This window comes from Mastigoproctus giganteus, chromosome 8 (genome assembly GCF_048544385.1).
Source record: "Mastigoproctus giganteus isolate SK-2022 chromosome 8, ASM4854438v1, whole genome shotgun sequence".
In the NCBI taxonomy this organism is placed as follows: Eukaryota; Metazoa; Arthropoda; class Arachnida; order Uropygi; family Thelyphonidae; genus Mastigoproctus; species Mastigoproctus giganteus.
In genome coordinates this window covers 129,787,220-129,810,193 of record NC_143582.1, presented here as the reverse complement: position 1 = coordinate 129,810,193, position 22,974 = coordinate 129,787,220, and the positions used below count along the sequence as shown (strand labels likewise).

The 22,974-nt window shown below is 38.5% G+C and overlaps 1 protein-coding gene across 1 annotated transcript in view; it reads left to right on the top strand.

Annotated features, from left to right (window-relative positions):
• Positions 1-22,974, top strand: part of LOC150081819 (RIMS-binding protein 2-like) — a 1,020,459-nt gene that overhangs the window by 499,366 nt on the left and 498,119 nt on the right. Inside the window, exons 14-15 of the mRNA XM_090380329.1 lie at positions 3,020-3,124; positions 10,356-10,543. Of these exons, the coding sequence (XP_090236455.1) occupies positions 3,020-3,124; positions 10,356-10,543 (293 nt within the window). The remainder of the gene's footprint in view (positions 1-3,019; positions 3,125-10,355; positions 10,544-22,974) is intronic.

The window sequence follows — 22,974 nt, the reverse complement described above, 5'->3', positions numbered from 1 at the left end:
AGCAAAAAATATATAATTACATAGGAATTACTAAAACTATAAACCATATTTTCAAATCTAATCTGGTTCATAAGAAAACAAGGACACGGATACATAACACCCTCACCAGATCCTAACCTATGGCTCTGAGGCATGGACAGTGAGCAAAGGGGATAGGAGGAGGTTGACGTACAGAAATGCATTTCATGCACAGAACCGCAAGCTGTACCAGACTTGACAGGAAAAGAAATCAAGACATCCTGTCAGAACTACAGACAACCTCATTACTGAATTATATTGACTCATACAGAAACAGATGGATCCAGCATGTAGAAAGAATGGAGGATGGATGCTATCCGAAAGAGATACTAAACTACAAATCCCAAGGAGGAGAGACAGAGGCAGACCCTTGCAAAGATGGAGAGAGACCGTAACAGGCCACTAGGCCTAATACTGGACAGGTATAAGAATTATTGACTGTAATTATCCTTTTATTTTGGCATTAGAATTAATTTTCTTCTTTTCATCCTTTCTACTTTTCTAGCATTTTTCTGGGCTTGGCAAACCATTTATTGAATACTGCACTCTTTTTGCTCTACAATCTTATATTTTACTGTACATTCTTTTTAAAGATTGCTTTTGTCTTATCAATATAGCTTCCATATCCTATGTTTTATTTCATAACTTTCATTTCCCTTGCCGTTTTTATATCATATAAAAATAGATATTTCCTTTCTACTTATATTACTTTATTATTAGAAATTACTTCATATTATTTTATATTACTGGATGATTTATGTATATGAAAATAATTCCTGAAAATAACTGTTATTGGACAACTAACTGATGGGGAAGTTATTTGAAGTTAGTTTCATAACAGCTGGTGCTGACAGTGAAATTGTAATAAATGGAGGGGGGAAATACAAGTTGGGCACAGGAAATTCTGTATTAAAATTACATCTGAATTTATTTGGAACCTGTATTTCAGGAGATGAGAGAGCGATCATCAGTTAATTTCTCTTCCTATTTAAACTTTACTCATTACAATATATTATCCATTTTTCCCCATTATAGGTATGGGTAATAGCATACTTCTAGTTTATCAAACTTTTTCATATTAAAACAAATTTCTTTAAAACAGTTTGATTACACTGATTGAAACTTTATTAAAATAATTCAATAAAATAATAAAATATTTTGCTGTATAAGACAATGGTTAGGCCATATCTTGAGTATTGCATACAGGTCTATGTGCTGCATTTTAGGAAGGATATGGATCTGCAGAGTAGAACAATAAGATTAGTGAACAAAATTGGGGAAATAGGGGGAAAAAGGGGCACTCTTACGAAGAATGATTTCCGCTCTCCAGACTGCGCACCTGTGAGGAGATCTGATTAAGGTGAGTTTAAGGTTGTTTGAATGGATTGATGGCTTGCTTATATATGTTACATGCTTCAGAATACAAGTGAAGTGCTTTCATTTCAAATTTTTTTAATGTGCTTGTTTATCTTTATGCAAATTTAATTTTTAGTGCAATATGGTCTTTGAAAATTTATACCTGTGTCCAAATCTGCTGTTTTCCTCCTCTTTTTGTCCAGAACCTATTTTGGCCAAAATCCTCTTCCCTGATCACCAGCTTTTCAAAAGCTGCTTTGAAGTTCATAGGGTTTCAACATTTTCTGGCTGTATATAGAATAACAAGATCATTTTTGTTCTTTAGATATCCTTTCCTCTTCAAACTATTGTGGTAAACAGAGTATTTTTTTGAAAGTGCCTAGTAAGATTAAGGAAAAAAAAATCCTCGCTTGCAGCTGTTACACGTTTTGTTTTGGCACAAAAGCATGACTTTAGCATTCTGCTTGTTTGTGAGACACAACTTTGCCATTATTTTTCTTACCGATTAGAACATTCGGGATTCACAAACCAGTAAAGTGCCGCAGCTCTCTAGTAAATTTTTCATGAACTACTGCACATTACTCCAAACTTTAAACCAAATTCAACTAATAGTTTAGTTTTAATTAATGATACAAATGTGTGAACATTTTGTGCATGCCATCCTTTACGATAGCATGTGCATGCGTTTTTGCTTCAATTAAAATCTGTTTACATTTGTTTAAGAAGTACACTGATGACTTTTTTAGATTAAAGTGAGGCAGCTTTCCCACTGGGATAAAATCCATTTGATTAGGCAAGATTTAAATTTAGAAACTATAAAATCTAAACAATAATATTTAGTCCAATTTTAATATCAAATTTAAAAAAAATTCAAGTTTTCAAATACAGGCGATGACATGTAACATAAACCTAAAATTAAGCAAGATAGACCCTTTTAACTAAAATTCCCTATATATATATATATGTCATCTTTGACAGTATATTGGTTTCACCACTTGTCACTCATTTTAAGGGTTAGAATCCCATCAATGTCTGGAATTTATTCTAAAGGTCTCTTCAGTGGGGTTGGCATTAGCAAATCTCAGCAGGGAAGTAAAGATTTTCCCTGTGAGATTTTCCCCTTCTGAGTTTTTCAGCCTCACAACTTGCAAATCAGTCCATGAACTCACGTTTCTACATCGTGTAATGGATCAGTGTATACAATGGATCAGTATGGTCTAAAAGCTGATTCATCTAAAATTCAACAACTGCAACAATTTATGTAGTTATCAAATAATTATAGAAATTTCTTATTGCTATTAAATTTGAGTCTATGTAGTCATTTAACAAATAGGTATATGTTAGATTTCTTTAACTTAGAAAATGTATGGAATTTCCATAAATTATACTACTGCATGTTTCTACTCTTTACCCATTTCTGTTTCTCATTTTACTTAAATTCATTAAAATAATTGATCATATCCTGAAATTTGCCTTTAGGAATTTACACATGCTACAACAGCTTAGGTTAAATTTATTTAATGGATTGCTTGATTCTTACAGTTATTTTAAATACAATAATTTTCCCTTTAAATTGTTTACAAAGAGTTATGGCTACAATTTGACATCCGATATTTGATATTTTTTCCCTTTCTATTGTTTTAAGAGGATTATCATCGTATGAATGACTACATTGATCTTAATGATATAGATGAAGTGGAAGAAGACAATTTTTCTGATGCAGAGAAAGAAAGAGAAGTCTATGAAAGAGGCAAGGAAAAAATGATTTTTTTTTTTAATGTTTTCATACTAAACTATATAGAGTTGAAAAATACATATTTGCTTTCCCTCAAACATAGTATTTGGCTTTAAGAATGTATTTTATTCATTATAAGGTATATTGATAGAGAATTATTTAATTCATGTTCTCCATTAAATATAGAAATGACTTATTTGTAGATATCCATTGTATATGAGGGGTAATCACTTGAGATGTGTGCAAATTTGCCTTTAGCCAATGGGTAGTTGATTGCTGTAAGAAACTTTCATCTGTAGCAGAAGTTGATAGCTTAAATAATTCAAGGAGGAACTGGACAATTTTTTTTTTTTTTTTTTTTTTTGGCTGATGCTACATAAGCTTGCTTTCTTGCATCACATGCCTTTACTACTACTACTAATACAATGGATGCATATAAATTATTAGGTGATACAGAAGCCTAGAGTAGATATAGTCTTCAGTCAAGTCACTAATCGGGTTAGTCAAGCTAAGGCAGATTACAAGAATTCTTTGGCAGAGAATGCAAAAAAAAAAAAGCATCAGAGACTTCTTCACTTATGTAAACACTGTAAAGAAGGGTATGAATCACGTCAGTCCACTAGTTATTAGTGGATTGACTGTTGATGATTGTACAGCTTGCTGACAAACTGAATAGGTATTTGCATCTGCATACACACATAAGTAATTGTTTAGGGATCGGAATGCTAGAAGGATATTAAATTGTTACAGGATTTAAATGATTTTGTGATAACTAAGAGGAAAGTGGAAGAGAGAAGTTTTTGAAACTAAATATGAAAGAAGGACCGTGGGTAGATAAAATCTATCCAATTATACGAGGGGCATTTGAAAACTTTGTGGGCTGAGTAGTGGTACAGTGTTAAAAATTCTGTACTTAATGTATTACACTTCAAATAGTAACCCACCAAGTGTCACGCAGTTTCAATGTCTTTTTTCTTTAATTTCATGTCCAGAAGTTAACAAAGTTGTGGGAATGAGGAAAAATGGACAAAATTAGTTGCATGCTGCTGTCATCCAATGTTTGTGAAAAAAGGGACTAATGCTAAAGACAATTCATGAGGGTATGTTTACAACTCTGGGGGAGAGTGCCCCTTCCTATTCCATGTATAAGAAATGGGCAGCAGAATTTAAATAAGGATGGTAGAGCCTGGAAGGCAGCTGACACTGTGGAAGACCTGCAACCTCCATCATCAATAATGTGGTGAAGAGTGATTAACAAGTGATGGTTCAGTACATAGCCACCATCTTGGGTATCCGATCTGAATGTGTGTACCACCTAATAACAGAAGTTGTCACTATGAAAAAGGTGTCAGCATGATGGGGCCTCCATCTTGATGACACCAGATCAAACCAGTTGACAGCAGATCACACACACACACACACACACACACACACACACACACACACACACACACACACACACACACACACACACACACACACACACACACACAAGTTGTCAAGTCAAGTGAACATTTTCATCATTTTCAAGCAGATTCAGCAAATTTCCTTACAAGGTTTGTAGCCGAGGATGAGATGGGGATCCATCACTTTCAGCCAGAGATATTACAAGAATGCAAAATGGGATGACCTGCGAGATTTCTTTTCTTCTTTTCCTTGGTCGGATTACTGTATCAAAACTTCTGATGTCAACATTAGCTCAGGTCGTGTCAGTAAAATTATTCTTCTAGGAATGGAATCCTTTATTCCACACTCCACTTTAAAAGCTCACCCTTTATTTAAACCTTGGTTTTCCAACAAATGTGCTAAGGCTGTTCAAGAGAAGAATGTTGCATATCTTAATTGACTTGTTTCCAATTCTTCAGTTTCATTTTCTGAATACATCAAAGCTCACAACAATTGTAAAGCAGTTATTAATCAGTCCAAACTAGATTTTGAATAATTCTCAAACAGGCCTCCGAAGTTGGGTATATTCATATTGTAGTTTTAAATGTTTTCCACCAACCTTATGTAGAAATAAAACACAACGAAAACGAAAAACTGGAATCTTGATAACTATGTATTTATAATAAATTATATTTGACTGTATTTACAATAAATTATATTTAACTTTACAACTAAAATATATAAAATATACATTAAAATATACTGGCTTAAGAACAATAAAACCATAAAACACATTAAAATATACTAAATTAAAAGCGATAAAACCATAGCTTTCGAAGGCTCCTGCCTTCTTCTTCAGCGGTGCATCTTTAATTACCAGCAGGTTCACGGTACTCATCACGTGTTTCATTCCCACGTGTTCCGTTCTCTTGTGTGTGTTATGGAACCGGAAATGGCTCGGGAGTGGGTCATATGAAACCGTTCATCCCTTCTGAGGATAGTGGTCTCGAAGAGGGGATGGATCCACGTTCCTCTATCTCTATTAATATTCACTGTGGAACAGATCTGCAAACTCTCGAGCCACTTGCGGTCCCAGAACTTATGCGCCTGATCGGTGATGATAGCATCATCCAGGGAGATCTTGTGCTGCTTCTCCCAAAAATGCTCGGCCACGGCGGACTTACCATACTCTGCATTTCTTATTGCCTTAGTGTGCTCCCCAGACGATCTTTGAGACGGCGTTTTGTTCCCCCTACATAACACTCCCCACAATCCGAGCATCTAATACTGTATACGACCCCACTTGCATTTTCTTTTTGAATGGGGTCCTTTACTTTTGACGCGATTGTGTGCAGCCTCCACCCTGGAAGCTGCACACAACGCGTGTGATAATTTCTTAGTACTCTAGTTATATGCTCAGTTAGACCCGGATAGTAGGGAATGTATGCAGTGGATACTGGCGTAAAAGATTTGCCTCTCCTCTGATTTCCTTTAATATATTTTTCTATAATCCTCTGGGGGTAGCCACATTTTGTAAGATCCGTCGTGACGCATTCGTACTCTACCTTCCTATCCTCGGAGGTACTACAGTGTGATTTTGCCCTGTCAACTAATGTTCTAACCACACTGTTCCTATGATGGCTGGCCTGAGCTGAATTGTAGTGCGAATATTGACCCTTATACATCGGTTTCCTATAGACCTTAGTCTTTAGTTGTTGGTCTTCCCTACAGACCAACACATCTAGGAATGGCAAAACTCCCTTCTTCTACCTCCGAGGTAAATTGTATGAATAAGGAGAAGCCATTTAAAAAGTTCAACACCTGATCTTCACTCCCCTTTCGATTTTTTTACTAATTTCCATTAGTAGGACTTTCCGAATGTAGTGTTAAGGACAGCAAAGACTTTGTGCATTTTATAAGAAGCCAACACATAGAAGAGAATGAAATTATGATATCTTTTGATGTGACATCTCTATTTACATGTATTCCGATCGGCCATGGAGTGCGTTGTGCACACATGGCCTTACAGAGCGATACCACCCTAAATACTAGAACACAATTAAATTTAGAGGATATTGAGAAAGGTATAGAATTATGCCTCTCGATCACCACTATGGTGTTTGATAATACTGTGTATAAGCAGGTTAATGGTACAGCCATGGGCTCCCCCATTAGCGAAATTATTGCTAATTTAGCTATGGAGGACTCGAGGTTAGAATATTTAATGTTAGTGTTCTCCCTATGCGTCCCTGGAAAAGATACGTGGATGATACGTTTTCAGTTATACGAAAGGGGAGTGAAGATCAGGTGTTGAACTTTTTAAATGGCTTCTCCCCATTCTTACAATTTACCTTGGAGGTAGAAGAAGGAGGAGTTTTGCCGTTCCTAGATGTGTTGGTCTGTAGGGAAGACCAACAACTAAAGACTAAGGTCTATAGGAAACCGATGTGTAAAGGTCAATATTCGCACTACAATTCAGCTCAGGCCAGCCATCATAGGAACAGTGTGGTTAGAACATTAGTTGACAGGGCAAAATCACACTGTAGTACCTCCGAGGATAGGAAGGTAGAGTACGAATGTGTCACGACGGATCTTACAAAATGTGGCTACCCCCAGAGGATTATAGAAAAATATATTAAAGGAAATCAGAGGAGAGGCAAATCTTTTACGCCAGTATCCACTGCATACATTCCCTACTATCCGGGTCTAACTGAGCATATAACTAGAGTACTAAGAAATTATCACACGCGTTGTGTGCAGCTTCCAGGGTGGAGGCTGCACACAATCGCGTCAAAAGTAAAGGACCCCATTCAAAAAGAAAATGCAAGTGGGGTCGTATACAGTATTAGATGCTCGGATTGTGGGGAGTGTTATGTAGGGGGAACAAAACGCCGTCTCAAAGATCGTCTGGGGAGCACACTAAGGCAATAAGAAATGCAGAGTATGGTAAGTCCGCCGTGGCCGAGCATTTTTGGGAGAAGCAGCACAAGATCTCCCTGGATGATGCTATCATCACCGATCGCACATAAGTTCTGGGACCGGAAGTGGCTTGAGAGTTTGCAGATCTGTTCCATAGTGAATATTAATAGAAATAGAGGTGTTCCACAGTGAATATTAATAGAGATAGAGGAACGCGGATCCATCCCCTCTTCAAGACCACTATCCTCAGAAGGGATGAACGGTTTCATATGACCCACTCCCGAGCCATTTCCAGTTCCATAACACACACAAGAGAACGGAACACGTGGGAATGAAACACGTGATGAGTACCGTGAACCTGCTGGTAATTAAAGATGCACCGCTGAAGAAGAAGGCAGGAGCCTTCGAAAGCTATGGTTTTATCGCTTTTAATTTAGTATATTTTAATGTGTTTTATGGTTTTATTGTTCTTAAGCCAGTATATTTTAATGAATATTTTATATATTTTAGTTGTAAAATTAAATATAATTTATTGTAAATACAGTCAAATATAATTTATTGTAAATACAATCAAATATAATTTATTATAAATACATAGTTATCAAGATTCCAGTTTTCGTTGTGTTTTATTTCTACATAAGGTTGGTGGAAAACTTTTAAAACTACAATATAGATTTTTAATAGGCTAAGAGTAGAAAACTTGCTTCTTGCCTTAATGGTAGCTGAGCATTCTTGTCTCTTGCCAAAGCTATTGGCCACAACTTTTTCCCATCTCTGCTCTCACCTCTGTCAAAATGAGATAGTTCTATTGTCACTTTAGCCAAGGATAAAACTGACCTGCTAGCATCCCATTTTACTTTCAACTCATGTATTAATGATCTTAGTAAAATACCTCTAACCATTCCCAACACACTACGTTCACTGCCTCCTGTGGTCTTCCGTCAAAAGGATGTCAGAAGGATCTTGACGAATCTTGATGCTAAGAAAGCTCCAGGTCCTTATGGTATTTTTCCACTTGTTCTCAAAACCTGTGCTTCTGAACTTACTCCTATTCTTTGCTGCCTTTTTTCACTTTCTTATTGAAAAGGTTTTTTTCCTTTTGCTAGGAAATTTGCTCATATCCAGCCAGTGCCTAAAAAGGGTGACAAATCCCTCCCATCCAATTATCGTCCCATTGCAATTACTTCTACTCAGAAACCTTCCGTCTGATCAACGATCGCCAGTATGGATTCCGTCAATGTCAATCCATTGGTAATATTCTGGCTTATGTTACCCATTTATGGAAAAATTCAATGGAAAAGTTCGATAAAACACAAGCAGTTGCTCTTAACATCTCAAAGGCTTTCGATCATGTTTGGCATAAAGGTCTTCTAAACAAGCTTCCTTGTTATAGTTTGCCAACTGTTTTTTCTAATTGGTTATCCAGTTTTCTCTGTGATCGCTAACTCATTTAGAAGGATTGAAATCCTTCTAAATGAGTGATGGTAGATAGCTCTCTGTCCTGTAACTTCTCCACTAATGCTGATTTCCCCCCAGGTTCAGTTCTTCCCCCTACTCTTTTCCTCTTGTATATTAATGTCCTTCCATTGACTGGAAATCCTATCCATAGTTTTGCCGATGATAGCACATTGCATTCCACTTTCCATTTTGAGAAACTTTGCCCTGCTCGATCAGCTCCAATTCTCGAATAATCGCTACCAATTCCTTAAATGCTGATCTCCAGGTAATTCTCCAGTGGGGCAAAGACAACTTAGGTGATTTCAATCCTTCTAAAACTCAGTCTTGTCTTATATCTTGCAAAAAGGATTCTTCTGCTCCTATACTTATCTTTGGTGACACTCCGATTTCTAGGCAAGATGATATATCTCTTTTGGGATTGTTGCTATTGTTGTTGTTATTTGGTTTTTAGGAGCATTAGCAACTAAGGCCATATTGCTCTGGGGATATGCGGTGGTCATTTCCTGACCTTTCTGCATCCTCCGTATTTGGCGGGCACGGGCTCAAACCCCAGTCTAATCAAGAAGCCTGTACTACGCAATGCTGCTCCTGCCCACCTGGCTACGGAGGCACCCCTCTTTTGGGATTACCCTGACTTCTAATCTCTCTTAAAACAAGCACATTACAAATATTGCTTCTTCTGTATCTAAAAAACTTTGTTTTCTCTTTCACTCTCAGCATTACAATTTTTCTAAACAGTTGTTCACTCTGTACAAATCGCAAATCTGCCCTACCATGGAATATTGTTCCCACATCTGGCGGTGTTGCCCCCAAAACCTGTATCAGGCTTTTTGATTCTATTCAGAATAGGGAAGTTAGGTTAATTAATGATTCATCTCTAACAGAGTCTCTCCACTCGCTGTCTCATAGACATACTGTTTCTGCTGCATGCCTTTTCTGCAGATACTTCCATGGGCACTGCTCTTCTGAATTGGCTTCTATAATTCCCGCTCTCTCTTTCAAAATAACTGAACATGTGGCGCCAACATCCATTTACTGGCCAAGTTCAAACTCACAAAACCAACTTTTCATCTTCCTCGTTTATTCATTCAACTGTCACTGTTTTCTGGAACAGCCTTCCTTCATACGTATTTCCTGAAAATTACAGTCTACAGAAGTTCAAATCTAATGTCAACAAATATCTTCTTTCATCTTCTCAACCTCCAACCCATGCATGGTACTAAGTACTCTAGGTTCTAATACCTCTCATGTTTGGGGTTTTCTTAAAAAAAAATTCTTGTATCATATGCCACTTCTAATGTGTATTTCCCTATATTTTGTTAAACTTTTGTTTAATATTTACACACAGTTGGCTATTAAGAAATTATTTTTTAAAATTTCTTATTAAAACAAGTTTTTTTTTTTGTAAGATGTTTACTTTTTAATAATATTCTTTGATCATCGCTTGAAAAATTATGCATTTTTTTTTTCTTCTTATCAGTAGTTCCCCCTCCCCAGTGCCTGATTCTTGAACGCCAACTTAACAAAAGTATTCTGCTTGGCTGGATACCACCCGACATTCCAATTGATGTTGTAGAAGCATATCATATTTATGTGGATGGAATTCCAAAAGCAACTATTAAAGCATCCGAAAGAACAAGAGCACTAATTGAAGGTGTAGATTCTCTACAGGTGATATAAAATTTTAATTCATTCTTTTTTATTTCAGAATGAGTAATGCTACATAACTGTAAAGAAATAAAGTAAATTTTGAGATATATATATATTTATATTCACGTAAGTTTCTTCTCCATTATCTGTTTTTCTGAAGTTAGCATATATTATATAGAATATCTGTTGTTACAGTTTTTCCCCTTACCTGTGACAAACAAATCACAGTTTCTGAGGTTATCAAGATGTTTATTCAAAGTGTTACTTATAATGCCATGGGGGATGTCTTTGTGTGTGCGCGATGCAAGGAGTGTAAAGAAATCAGGTGACAACTCAGCATTGTTATGGGCCTGTATGAGAGCTTGAAGGACAGGGGTGGATGCCCTCGAAGGATTAAAAGTGAGGAGCCCATCAAGCTCTCAGCTGCCCACACCAATGCCAGAGCTGGCACTTGGTCATCACACAACACAGCGGCAGCCCCCAAGGCAGAATGCGCTGGTCCCAAAGGAACTAGTAGTTGTTGGTGACTCTATTGTCAGGGAAACGGGAAACATGCTTTGTAAAAAGGATAGGTGAAACAGGACCAGGGTGTCTGCCAGGGCAAAGGTTGATGAAGTTGTAGAGCGTATATCATCTTTTAAGGGCACAAAAGGTGATATAGTTGTACACGTTGGCACTAATGATATTAAGAGTAGGAGACCGGCGGAATTACTTAACAAGTACAGGTCAGTGTTGAAAAAAAAGCCATGAATTAGGGTTGAATTTGAAAGTGTCTGCAATTCTGCCCAGACACGATAGAAGGGAGTATATGATGAGAGCCCTGTCGATCAATTCGGCCCTGGAAAGATTGTGCAAGGCTCAAGGGGTAGAATTTTTTTCCGCCTAGTCTGTACTTGTTAACAGGAGAGACTGCTTCTACAGGGATGGGATACACTCAAATAGAAAGGGTGCAAGAATGTTTGCTGATGCTATCGAGGCAGTGTTAGGTGGGTCGGAAAACTGCTAGATTGGGGAGACACAAGGAATAATAGATTAACAATAGCCACTGGCAGAGGTGAAAGTGATTCTTGCACTGCTTCTATTGGAATGAGCCGCAGCCTGGAAAATAAGATGCAGGATATTTCAGAGACTGCTGGGAATCGTTGGGATACAAGTAAACACATGGGTTGTGTTAGGGTAGCTAAGAAAAAGAACAGGTGCATGTATACTTGAGTGTACACCACTGCTAGGAGTTTAGTAAATAAATTTCATGTATTTGAGGTATTGCTCAAAACATCAAAGGCAGATATTGTTGGGATTTCAGAGACGTGGTGTCACACAGATATAAGGAATGCAGAATTGGAATTTGGGGAGTACAATGTCTACAGAAAGGATAGACAGGATAGAAAGGGAGGAGGGGTTATGCTATTAGTTAAGAAATACATAAAATCCAAGGAAGTGAAGCCAGTCGACATTGCTGGACAGTGCAGTGTCGAGTCAGTTTGGTGTGACATAAGCATTGGGAGATCAAAATTCAGAGTAGGAGTGTGCTATAGGCCTAATGACTCTGATGAGTATAATAAGAAACTGTACAGGGAAATAGAGTGGGCCAGTAAATCAGAGAGTCTTATAATGGAGGATTTTAATTACCCAGATATTGACTGGAATTTGTGCATTGGTCACTCACACACTAGCAAGGCTTTTGTGGATTTATTGGATGATTGTTTTCTATATCAGCATGTTCGGGAGGCAACTAGAGGGAGTAATACTCTTGATTTGATTATTAGTAGTGATTCTTCATGCATTAAGAATCTGCAGGTAAATGAACCACTAGGTGGCAGTGATCATAGTGTGCTGAAGTGAGATTTATTCAAAGAGGTAACTACCATTAGTGGTAAAGGAAGGGTTATTGCTTTCGTAAAGGCGACTACAATGGACTGAGACAGTATTTAAATTCTATACAGTGGGACCAACTGATGATGTTACCAACAGCAAATTCAAAATAGGAAGCATTCAAAGAACTTATCTTGGAAGCTACTAGGCTTTAGATACCAACAAAGAAATATTGTTCAAGGTTTAGGCCTAAGTGGATGTCAGATGAACTAATGAGACCATATGGCAGAGAAGAAAAATGCATGGGATACATACAAATTAACACGTGGCACAGAAGCCTATGATAGATACAAGTTGATCTGTAACCAAGTTACAAAGGAGGTTAGGCAGGCGAAGGCAGATTACGAGAAATCTTTGGCAAGGGATGCAAAGAAAAACAGCAAAGAGTTCTTTACTTATGTAAACTCGAGAAGGAAGGGGATGAATCAGATTGGTCCACTTGATATTGATGGGTCAACTGTTGATGATCCTGCTCAGGTAGCTAACAAACTAAATGAATATTTTGCATCGACATTCACACATGAGGAGTTATTCAGCGAGGGGAATGCCAGAGGTGTATTCAACTCTGGCAGTAAGCTAGAGAATCTTGTAATAACTGAGAGTAAAGTGGAGGAGAAATTGTTGAAGATAAATACAAGAAATTCACCTGAGGTGGATGGGATCTATCCAGTTATATTAAAGTAGGCAGCAAAGGAAGTAAGCAAACCCTTAGCCATAATTATGAGAGCTTCCTCGGACTCGGGGAAGTACCCATGGACTGGAGATGTGCAAATGTGACCCCAATTCACAAAGGAGGATCAATGGGCGACACAAGTAATTATAGAACTGTTAGTTTAACTTCTGTTCCCGGAAAATTAATGGAGGCACTTGTTAAAGAAGCACTGCAGGATCATCTAGACAAGATTTCAGTTATAGCTCAGACACAGCATGGTTTTGTTAAGGGGAAGTCTTGCCTGACCAATTTGATTGGATACTATGATGCAGTCACAAAAGAACTGTATGCAGGGAATAACTTTGATATTATGTACTTGGATCTTTGAAAGGCTTTTGATACTGTTGCACATGGAAGACTGCTGCACAAATTGGAGCAGTGTGGCATTGGTGGCAAATTGCTGCTATGGATAAAGGGGTGGTTGAGAGGGAGAAGACAGAGAGTGGTAATCAATGGACACAGCTCATCGTGGACTAATGTTATTAGTGGAGCCCCTCAGGGTTCAGTATTGGGTCCATTATTGTTTTCTTAATGTTCAAGTTTGCAGACGATACGAAGGTCGGCAGGGTTGTCAAGGACACTACTGACACTATGCTACTGCAACAGGATCTGGAAAGGTTGAGCAGATGGGCTTGAGAGGTGGCAAATGAAGTTTAACATTGACAAATGTAAAGTGCTACTTATGGGAAACAGCAACCCTAGAGCAACGTATCAACTCTGTAGTACAACACTGGCAGTGGTAGAGAACGAAAGGGTCCTGGGGGTGGTTGTGCAGGCAGATATGAAGTTTTCTGAGCAGTGCAGACAGTCTGCAAGAGTAGCTCATAGTGTCTTGTCAATGATATACTGGAATTTTTCTAGCAGGGATAAGGAGGCGATTATCCTCTTATATAAAGCAATGGTCAGGCCACACCTAGAGTACTGTATACAGGTCTGGAGGCCTCATTTCAAGAAGGATGTAGAGATGCTGGAACAAGTAGAGAGAAGGGTAACAAGATTAGTGAATAGAACAAAGGGGTGCTCTTACGAAGAAAGGCTTAAGTTTTGCAAATTACAGTGTCTGGAGGCTAGGCACCAGCGAGGTGAACTGATAGAGGTGTATAAAGCCTTGAATGGTTTGAGCATGCTCAATGCTGATGGGATTCTTCCTCTTGCTCAGAATAATCACCTGAGAGGGCATAAATTCAAATTGAGGAAAGACAGATGTAGGATAGACGTGAGGAAAATTGCCTTTAGCCAGCGGGTGGTTGGTTGGTGGAACCGACTTCCATCCCTTGTCGAGGAAGTTGATAGCCTAAATAAGTTTAAGGCTCAGCTGGACAGGTATTTCGAATGAACAGAGGGGTGAAGTGGAAGTGGGTATTTTTTATTTATTTATTTATTTATTTTATTTTATTTTTTTTTTTTTGGCTGATGCTGCATAAGCCTGCTTTCTTGCATCAAATGCATCTACTAATGCTAATAATATTCACAGTTATTAATGTTTCAGTAGATACATACAAAGAAGCAGCCATATGGTGTACTTTACACAATATTCACTACCTTTAGAATAAAAGCTAGAAATAGTTTAAAATTGTCGATTTTGCATTAAAGTTTGTTATTTTAATAACGTGAAATATGCACTTATTTATAATTACATCTTTCATATTATTGGTTTGGGTGAGGTGTATGCGGCACAGTCATTTATTGGTATATACATGATCAAATTGAACTGTTCATATTTTTAATTTTATTGAAATACTTTTTTTGCAAAAAATGTTTAAATGCAATATTTTTTCAGTTTAATACCCAGCTCACACAGTGGGATTCTGAGAATTCTGTAATCTGTTGTGATCTACATTTATCAGCAATTCTACTATGGTCAACATTATATATTATGTTGACTATAGTGGAATGTATACCCTATATGTACTGTTGCATTCATGCCCCAAGGAATGACTGATCTTCCCACTAGAGGGGGTGAATCCTGAATTTTTTTTGGGAAGTAATAACCTATTGTGCTTCAATTTAATTGCCTCCAGTTTGTTTTTCTGGATTTCAGTGATGAATCAACATTTCATCACCGATTACAATTCTTGAAAGAAGCCCTTCTTGATCTGATTTATACATGTGTAAATCTTGGTCACAAATTTGAACTTGGTTCTTGAGGCTGTCAGAGACATCCTCTCAGGTATACCAAGCTAGACTTGTTACTGGGAGTCTAAAACATTGATAGAACTTATAATTAGGTGTCACTAAAGTCAAGTGGACTGAAATTCAGTGAAGACCAATCATTCTGCGACAACCAAATCTTCTGCTTGCACCTTCACAGTGGTTGGACTAGTAGTGACCCTGGGTATAAACTCATGTACAAGCCTTGAAGTACCTAGTATCGTGTGGGTGACCATCCAGCTGCAAAATGTAAGCAGGGTTCAATATGTGGTGTTTGTCCCATTGTGTTACTAGGGAATACTAGGTGGTAGATAAGTCTAATCAACTAGTGCAATACCACCACTTTGCTTATTGGAGGCTTAAAGTGGTGGAACCCATGTTTTATCTTCAGAGCACAGTTCAGTAAACCCCCCCCCTTCCAACATGCACTATGATTGATGTCTTGGTTATGGTGGGCATCATAACCTCAATCTGGATCAAAGGCTGGCACAAGTAATTATAGACCTGTGAGTTTAACTTCAGTTCCAGGAAAATTAATGGAGGCACTAGTTAAAGAAGCACTGCAGGATCATCTAGACAAGACTTCAGTTATAGCTCGGACACAGCATGGTTTTGTTAAGGGAAAGTCTTGCCTGATCAATTTGATTGGATACTATGATGCAGTCACAAAAGAACTGGATGCAGGGAATAACTTTGATATTATATACTTGGATCTTAGAAAGGCTTTTGATACTGTTGCACATGGAAGACTGCTGCACAAATTGGAGCAGTATGGCATTGGAGGCAAATTGCTGTTATAGATAAAGGGGTGGTTGAGGGGGAAGAAGACAGAGAGTGATAATCAATGGACACTGCTCATCGTGGACTAATGTTATTAGTGGAGTCCCTTAGGGTTCAGTGTTGGGTCCATTATTGTTTTCTATATTTATAAATGATATTGATGATGGTATATCAAGCTTAATGTCCAAGTTTGCAGATGATACAAAGGTTGGCAGGGTTGTTAAGGACATTACTGATGCTATGCTGCTGCAACAGGACCTGGAAAGGTTGAGCAGATGGGTTGAGAGTTGGCAAATGAAGTTTAACATTGACAAATGTAAAGTACTACATATGAGAAACAGCAACCCCAGAGAAACGTATCAACTCTGTGGTACTACACTGACAGTGGTAGAGAATGAAAAGGACCTGGGGGTAATTGTGCAGGCAGATATGAAGTTCTCTGAGCAGTGCAGACGGGATGAGCAAGAGTAGCTCATGGTGTCTTGTCAATGATATACAGGACGTTTTCTAGCAGGGATAAGGAGGTGATTATTCCCTTGTATAAGGCAATGGTCAGGCCACACCTTGAGTACTATATACAGGTCTGGAGGCCTCATTTCAAGGAGGATGTAGAGCTGCTGAAACGAATACAGAGAAGGGCAACAAGATTAGTGAATGGAACAAAGGGTTGCTCTTATGAAGAAAGGCTTAAGTTTTGCAAATTACACTGTCTGGAGACTAGGCACTGGCGAGGTGATCTGATAGAGGTGTATAAAGCCTTGAATGGTTTGAGCATGCTCAATGCTGATGGGATTCTTCCTCTTGCTCAGAATAATCGCCTGAGAGAGTATAAAATCAAATTGAGGAAAGACAGATGTAGGATAGATGTGTGGAAATTTGCCTTTAGTCAGTGGGTAGTTGGTTGGTGGAACAGACTTCCATCCGTTGTTGTGGGAGTTGATAGCCTAAATAAATTTAAGCCTCAGCTGGACAGGTATTTCGAACGAACGGAGGGGTGAGTGGAAGTTTTTTTTTTGGCTGATGCTGTAAAAGCTTGCTGTCTTGCATTATATGCCTCTACTAATGCTAATCATGGCAAGATCCAATCTTCTTTACATTTCAAGGTTGCAGCTCTAAATCATTGTTTGCAGGATGGCTAGACTAGATAACCCAGTGAATTCAACATATTGGTAACTTGCTAGGAGGCTTCCAGATCAATTAGTGTATAATCTTGCTGCTTCTACTCTCTGCCAGTCAGGGTGTGGAGGAAGTCCAAGTGATGTGTATCTGTAGTGGGGCATTGTTGAGGACATGCTGTATCAAAGAGCAAGGTATATTCTTGCCATGTATATGCCATATCCAAAAATTTCATTACTTCATACATGCCTTCTAGACATCAAAGGCGGATATTGTTGGGATAGCAGAGACGTGGTGTCACAAAGATATAAGGAATGCAGAACTGGAATTTGGGGAGTACAATGTGTACAGAAAGGATAGACAGGACAGAAAGGGAGGAGGTGTTATGCTGTTAATTAAGAAAAACATAAAATCAAAAGAAGTGCATCCAGTTGATATAGATGGACAGTGCACTGTTGAGTCAGTTTGGTGTGACATAAGCACTGCAAAAGCAAAAATAAGAGTAGGAGTGTGTTATAGGCCTAATGACTCGAATGAGTACAATGAACAATTGTACGGAGAAATAGAGTGGGCCAGTAAATCAGAATGTCTTATAATGGGGGATTTTAACTTCCCAGATATTGACTGGAACTTGTGGGTTGGTCACTCACACACTAGTCAGACTTTTGTGGATTTATTGGATGATTGTTTTCTGCAGCAGCATGTTCGAGAGGCAACCAGAGAAAGTAATACTCTTGATCTGGTTATCAGCAGTGATCATTCGTGTATTAAGAATTTGCAGATAAAGGAACCACTAGGTGGCAGTGATCACAGTGTGCTGAAGTGGGATTTACTCAAAGAGGTAACTTCCGTCAGGGGTAAAGGAAAGGGTTTTTGCTTCCGTAAAGGGGAGTACAGTGGTCTCAGACAGTTTTTAAATTCTGTACAGTGGGATCGACTGACGATGTTACAAACAGTAAATTCTAAGTGGGAAGCATTCAAGGAATTATTCGTGGAAGCTACTAGACTTTTCATACCGATGAAGAAATATTGTTCAAGGTTTAGGCCTAAATGGTTATCAAATGAACTAATGAGACTCGTGACAGAGAAGAAAAATGCATGGGATGCATATAAATTATCAGGCGACGCAGAAGCCTGTAGCAGATATAAGCTAGTCTGTAATCAGGTCACAAAGGAGGTTCGGCAGGCAAAGGCGGATTACGAGAAATCTTTGGCAAAAGATGCTAAGAAAAACAGCAAGGATTTCTTTACTTATATAAACTCTAAAAGGAAGGGGCTGAATATGATTGGTCCACTTGACATCGATGGTTCGACTGTTGATGATCCTGCTCAGATAGCAAACAAACTGAATGAGTATTTTGCATCTACATTCACACGTGAGGAATCATTACAGTTTGAAAATGGAAGAAGGTTATTAAATTGTAGCAGTGTGCTTAATGATTTTGTAATAACTGAGAGCAAAGTGGAGGAGAAATTGTTGAAGTTAAACATAAGAAAGGCACCTGGGGCGGATGGGATCTATCCAGTTATATTAAAGGAGGCGGCAAAGCAACTAAGCAAACCCTTAGCCATAATTATGAGAGCATCCTTGGATTCAGGGGAGGTTCCCACGGACTGGAGATGTGCAAATGTATCCCCAATTCACAAAGGAGGTTCGAAGGGTGACACGAATAATTACAGACCAGTTAGTTTAACTTCTGTTCCGGGTAAAATAATGGAGTCACTGGTTAAAGATGCATTGCAGGATCATCTAGACAAGACTGCAGCAATAATTCAGACACAGCATGGGTTTGTTAAGGGAAAGTCTTGTCTGACAAATTTGATTGGTTATTATGATGTGGTCACAAAGGAACTGGATGCAAAAAATAATTTTGATATCATATACTTGGATTTCAGGAAAGCTTTTGACACTGTTGCGCATGGAAGACTACTGTACAAATTGGAGCAGAATGGTATTAAGGGTAAGTTGCTACAATGGATAAAAGGATGGTTAAGTGGGAGAAGACAGAGGGTGGTAATCAATGGGTGCTGCTCTTCGTGGACTAATGTTATTAGTGGAGTCCCACAGGGTTCGGTGTTGGGGCCACTGTTGTTTTGTATATTTATCAATGATATTGATGAAGGTATATCAAGCTTAATGTCGAAGTTTGCAGATGACACGAAGGTTGGCAGGGTTGTTAATGACAGTAATGGCAGTGTGCTACTGCAACAGGATCTAGATAATTTGGGCAGATGGGCTAAGAAGTGGCAACTGAAGTTTAACCTTGACAAATGCAAAGTACTGCATATGGGTAGAAGTAACCCCAGAGAAACGTACCAACTGTGTGGTACTACACTTAAGGTGGTAGAAAATGAAAAAGACCTGGGAGTAATTGTGCAGTCAGATATGAAGTTTTCTGAGCAATGTAGACAGGCTGCTAGGGCAGGTCATGGGGTTTTGTCAATGATATATAGGAATTTTGCTAGCAGGGAAAAGGAGGTGATTGTCCCTCTGTATAAGGCAATGGTCAGGCCACGCCTTGAGTACTGCGTACAGGTCTGGAGGCCTCATTTTAGGAAGGATGTAGATTTGCTTGAGCGTGTACAGAGAAGAGCAACACGATTGGTGAGGGGAATGAGAGGCTTAAGTTCTGCAAATTGCAGTGGCTGGAGACTAGGCACCTGCGCGATGATCTGATTGAGGTCTATAAGGCCTTGAATGGGTTGAGCACGCTGAATTCTGATGGGATCCTCCCACTTGTTCAGAATACGAACCTACGGGGACATAAGTTCAAATTAAGAAAGGATAGATGTAGAATAGATGTGCGGAAATTTGCCTTTAGCCAGCGGGTGGTTAATTGCTGGAACAAACTTCCATCTGTCGTTGTGGAAGTTGATAGGTTAAATAAATTTAAGGAGGAACTGGACAGGCAATTGGAGGGTATGGTGTGATTTTTTTTTTTTTTTTTTTTTGGCTGATGCTGCATAAGCTCCTACACTGCTTTCTTGCATCAAGTGCCACTACTACTACTACTACTACTACTACTACTTCCCCAAAAAGTAATAGAAATCTGTTACTTTTTTCTTACTGCTGAATACATCATAAATAGTCAAACTAATAGAAAAAAGAAACTTGTTTTCAAAAAGATTTCAACCCTCCGATGTTCTTCATTCAATTCACAAATGTACATGGTCTCAGTTCTAGTCTCAGTGATGTCCATTTCCACTTACAGTCAACCAGACCCTGCATACTTTTTCTAACAGAAATAACACACAGAATTTCTAACATTATCAGTTAATTCAACCACTGCTCATCTAAGTTGTCTTAATAATTTGTGGCAAATCCCTTTTATCCAATTATTGTCCCATTGCACTTTCTTCTACTCTTTTTAAAGTAATGGAGAAATCTATTAAATGGCAATTCCTAAACTATCTAGAAACCTTCCATCTGATCATTGCTCTCCAGTATGGATTCAATTAGTGTCAATCCATGAGTGATATACTTGTTTATATTACGCATTTATGGATAAATTCAATGGAAAAGTTTTTTGAAACTCAAATAGTTGCTCTTGATATTTCAAAGTCTTTTTATTGTGTTTGGCATGCTTCTCTCTTATGGGTTTGCCAGTGGTTTTTTGTAATTGAGTATTCGGCTTTCTCTCTAACTGCTCACTACAAGTGAAGCTTTTTGTCTTATAGCTTCTCCACTAATGCAGTTATTCCCCAGGTTCAGTTCTTTCTCCCACTCTTGTCCTCTTTTATATTAATGACACTTCTCCCATTGACCAGAAATCCTATCCATAGTTCTGCTAATGATAGCATATTGCATTCTGTCTTCCAGTTTGGGAAACATTACCCTTCACAAATAGCTTCAATGTCTCGAATATCCACTTTTAAATCCCTCAATGCCTATCTCGTCATAAATCTCCAGTGGGGCAAAGACAACTTAGTTAATTTCAATCTTACTAAAACTTAGGCCTGTCTTATATCTTGCAAAAAGGATTCTTCTGCTCCTATGCTTATCTTCAATGACACCCATATTTCTACATAAAATCACATATGTCTATCATGGATTACCCTGACTTCTAATCTCTCTTGGCTTAAGAACATCACAAATATTGCTTCCTCTGCATCTAAAAAACTGGATTTTCTCTTTCACTCTGCGTGTTACTTTCCTTCCAAATAGCTGCTCACTCTGTACAAATCACAATTCCCCCCTATCCTGGAATACTGTTTTCACATCTTTGGCGGTTACTCAAAACCACTTTCAGGCTTCTAGGCTCCATTCCAATGAGGGCATTCAAGTTAATTAATGACCCATCTCCAACAAAATCTCTCCACTGTAAGTCTCATAGACATTTTATTTCTGGTGCATGCCTTGTCTGTATATATATACTTCCATGGGCACTGTTCTTCTGAATTGTCTTCTATAATTCCTCCTCTCTCTTCCAAATCAATCTGAACATGTGACCAGTCAGAATCCTTTTACTGTCCAACATCAAACTCATAGAACCAACTTTTCTTTTTTTTTTTCATATATTTTCTCCATAACCTCCATTTTCTGGGACAATCTACAGAAATTCAACTCTAATGTTAACTAATCTTCCTTCATCTTAACAAGTACAGGTCACTGTTGAAAAAAAAACTGTGAATTAGGGTTGAATTTGAAAGTGTCTGCAATGCTGCCCAGACACGAGAGGAGGGAGTATATAATGAGAGCCTTGGTGATCAGTTCAGCCCTGGAAAGATTGTGCAAGGCTCAAGGGGTAGAATTTTTTTCGGCCTGGTCTGTACTCGTTAACAGGAGAGACTGCTTCTACAGGATGGGATACACTTAAATAGAAAGGGTGCAAGAATATTTGCTGATGCTATCGTGGCAGTGTTAGGTGGATCGGAAAACTGCTAGCTTGGGGGGGGGGGGGGGAAACAAGGGGGGAAACAGTAGCCACTGGCAGACATGGAAGTGATTCTTGCACTGCTTCTATTGGAATGAGCAGCAGCCTGGAAAACAACATGCAGGATATTTCAGAGACTGCTGGAAGTCATTGCGGTACAAGTAAACACATGGGTTGTGTTAGGGTAGCTAAGTTGGTTGGTTGGTTGTTGGGTTTTATTGGCGCATTAGCAGGTAGCTAAGAATAGGAACAGGTGCATTTATACTTGCATGTACACCAGTGCTAGGAAGTTGGTAAATAAATTTGATCAATTTAAGGTTTTGCTCAAAACATCAAAGGCAGATGTTGTTGGGATATCAGAGACGTGGTGTTCACACAGATATAAGGAATGCAGAACTGGAATTTGGGGAGTACAATGTGTACAGAAAGGATAGACAGGATAGGAAGGGAGGAGGGGTTATGCTATTAGTTAAGAAACACAAAATCCAAGGAACTGAAGCTACACTGTCCAGATATGTACAGTCGACATCTCTGGACAGTGCAGTTTGGTGTGACATCAGCATTCGAAGATCAAAATTGAGAGTAGGAGTGTGCTATAGGCCTAATGACTCTGATGAGTATAATAAGAAACTGTACAGGGAAATAGTGGGCCAGTAAATCAGAGAGTCTTATAATGGGGGATTTTAATTTCCCAGATATTGACTGAAATTTGTGGGTTGGTCACTCATTCACTAGCAAGACTTTAGTGGAATTTTTGGATGATTGTTTTCTACATCAGCATGTTTTGGAGGCAACTAGAGGGATTAATACTCTTGATCTGATTATCAGTAGTGATTCTTCATGCATTAAGAATCTGCAGATAAAGATACTGCTAGGTGGCAGTGACCACAGTGTGCTGAAGTGGGATTTATTCAAAGAGGTAACTACCATCAGGGATAAAGGGAAGG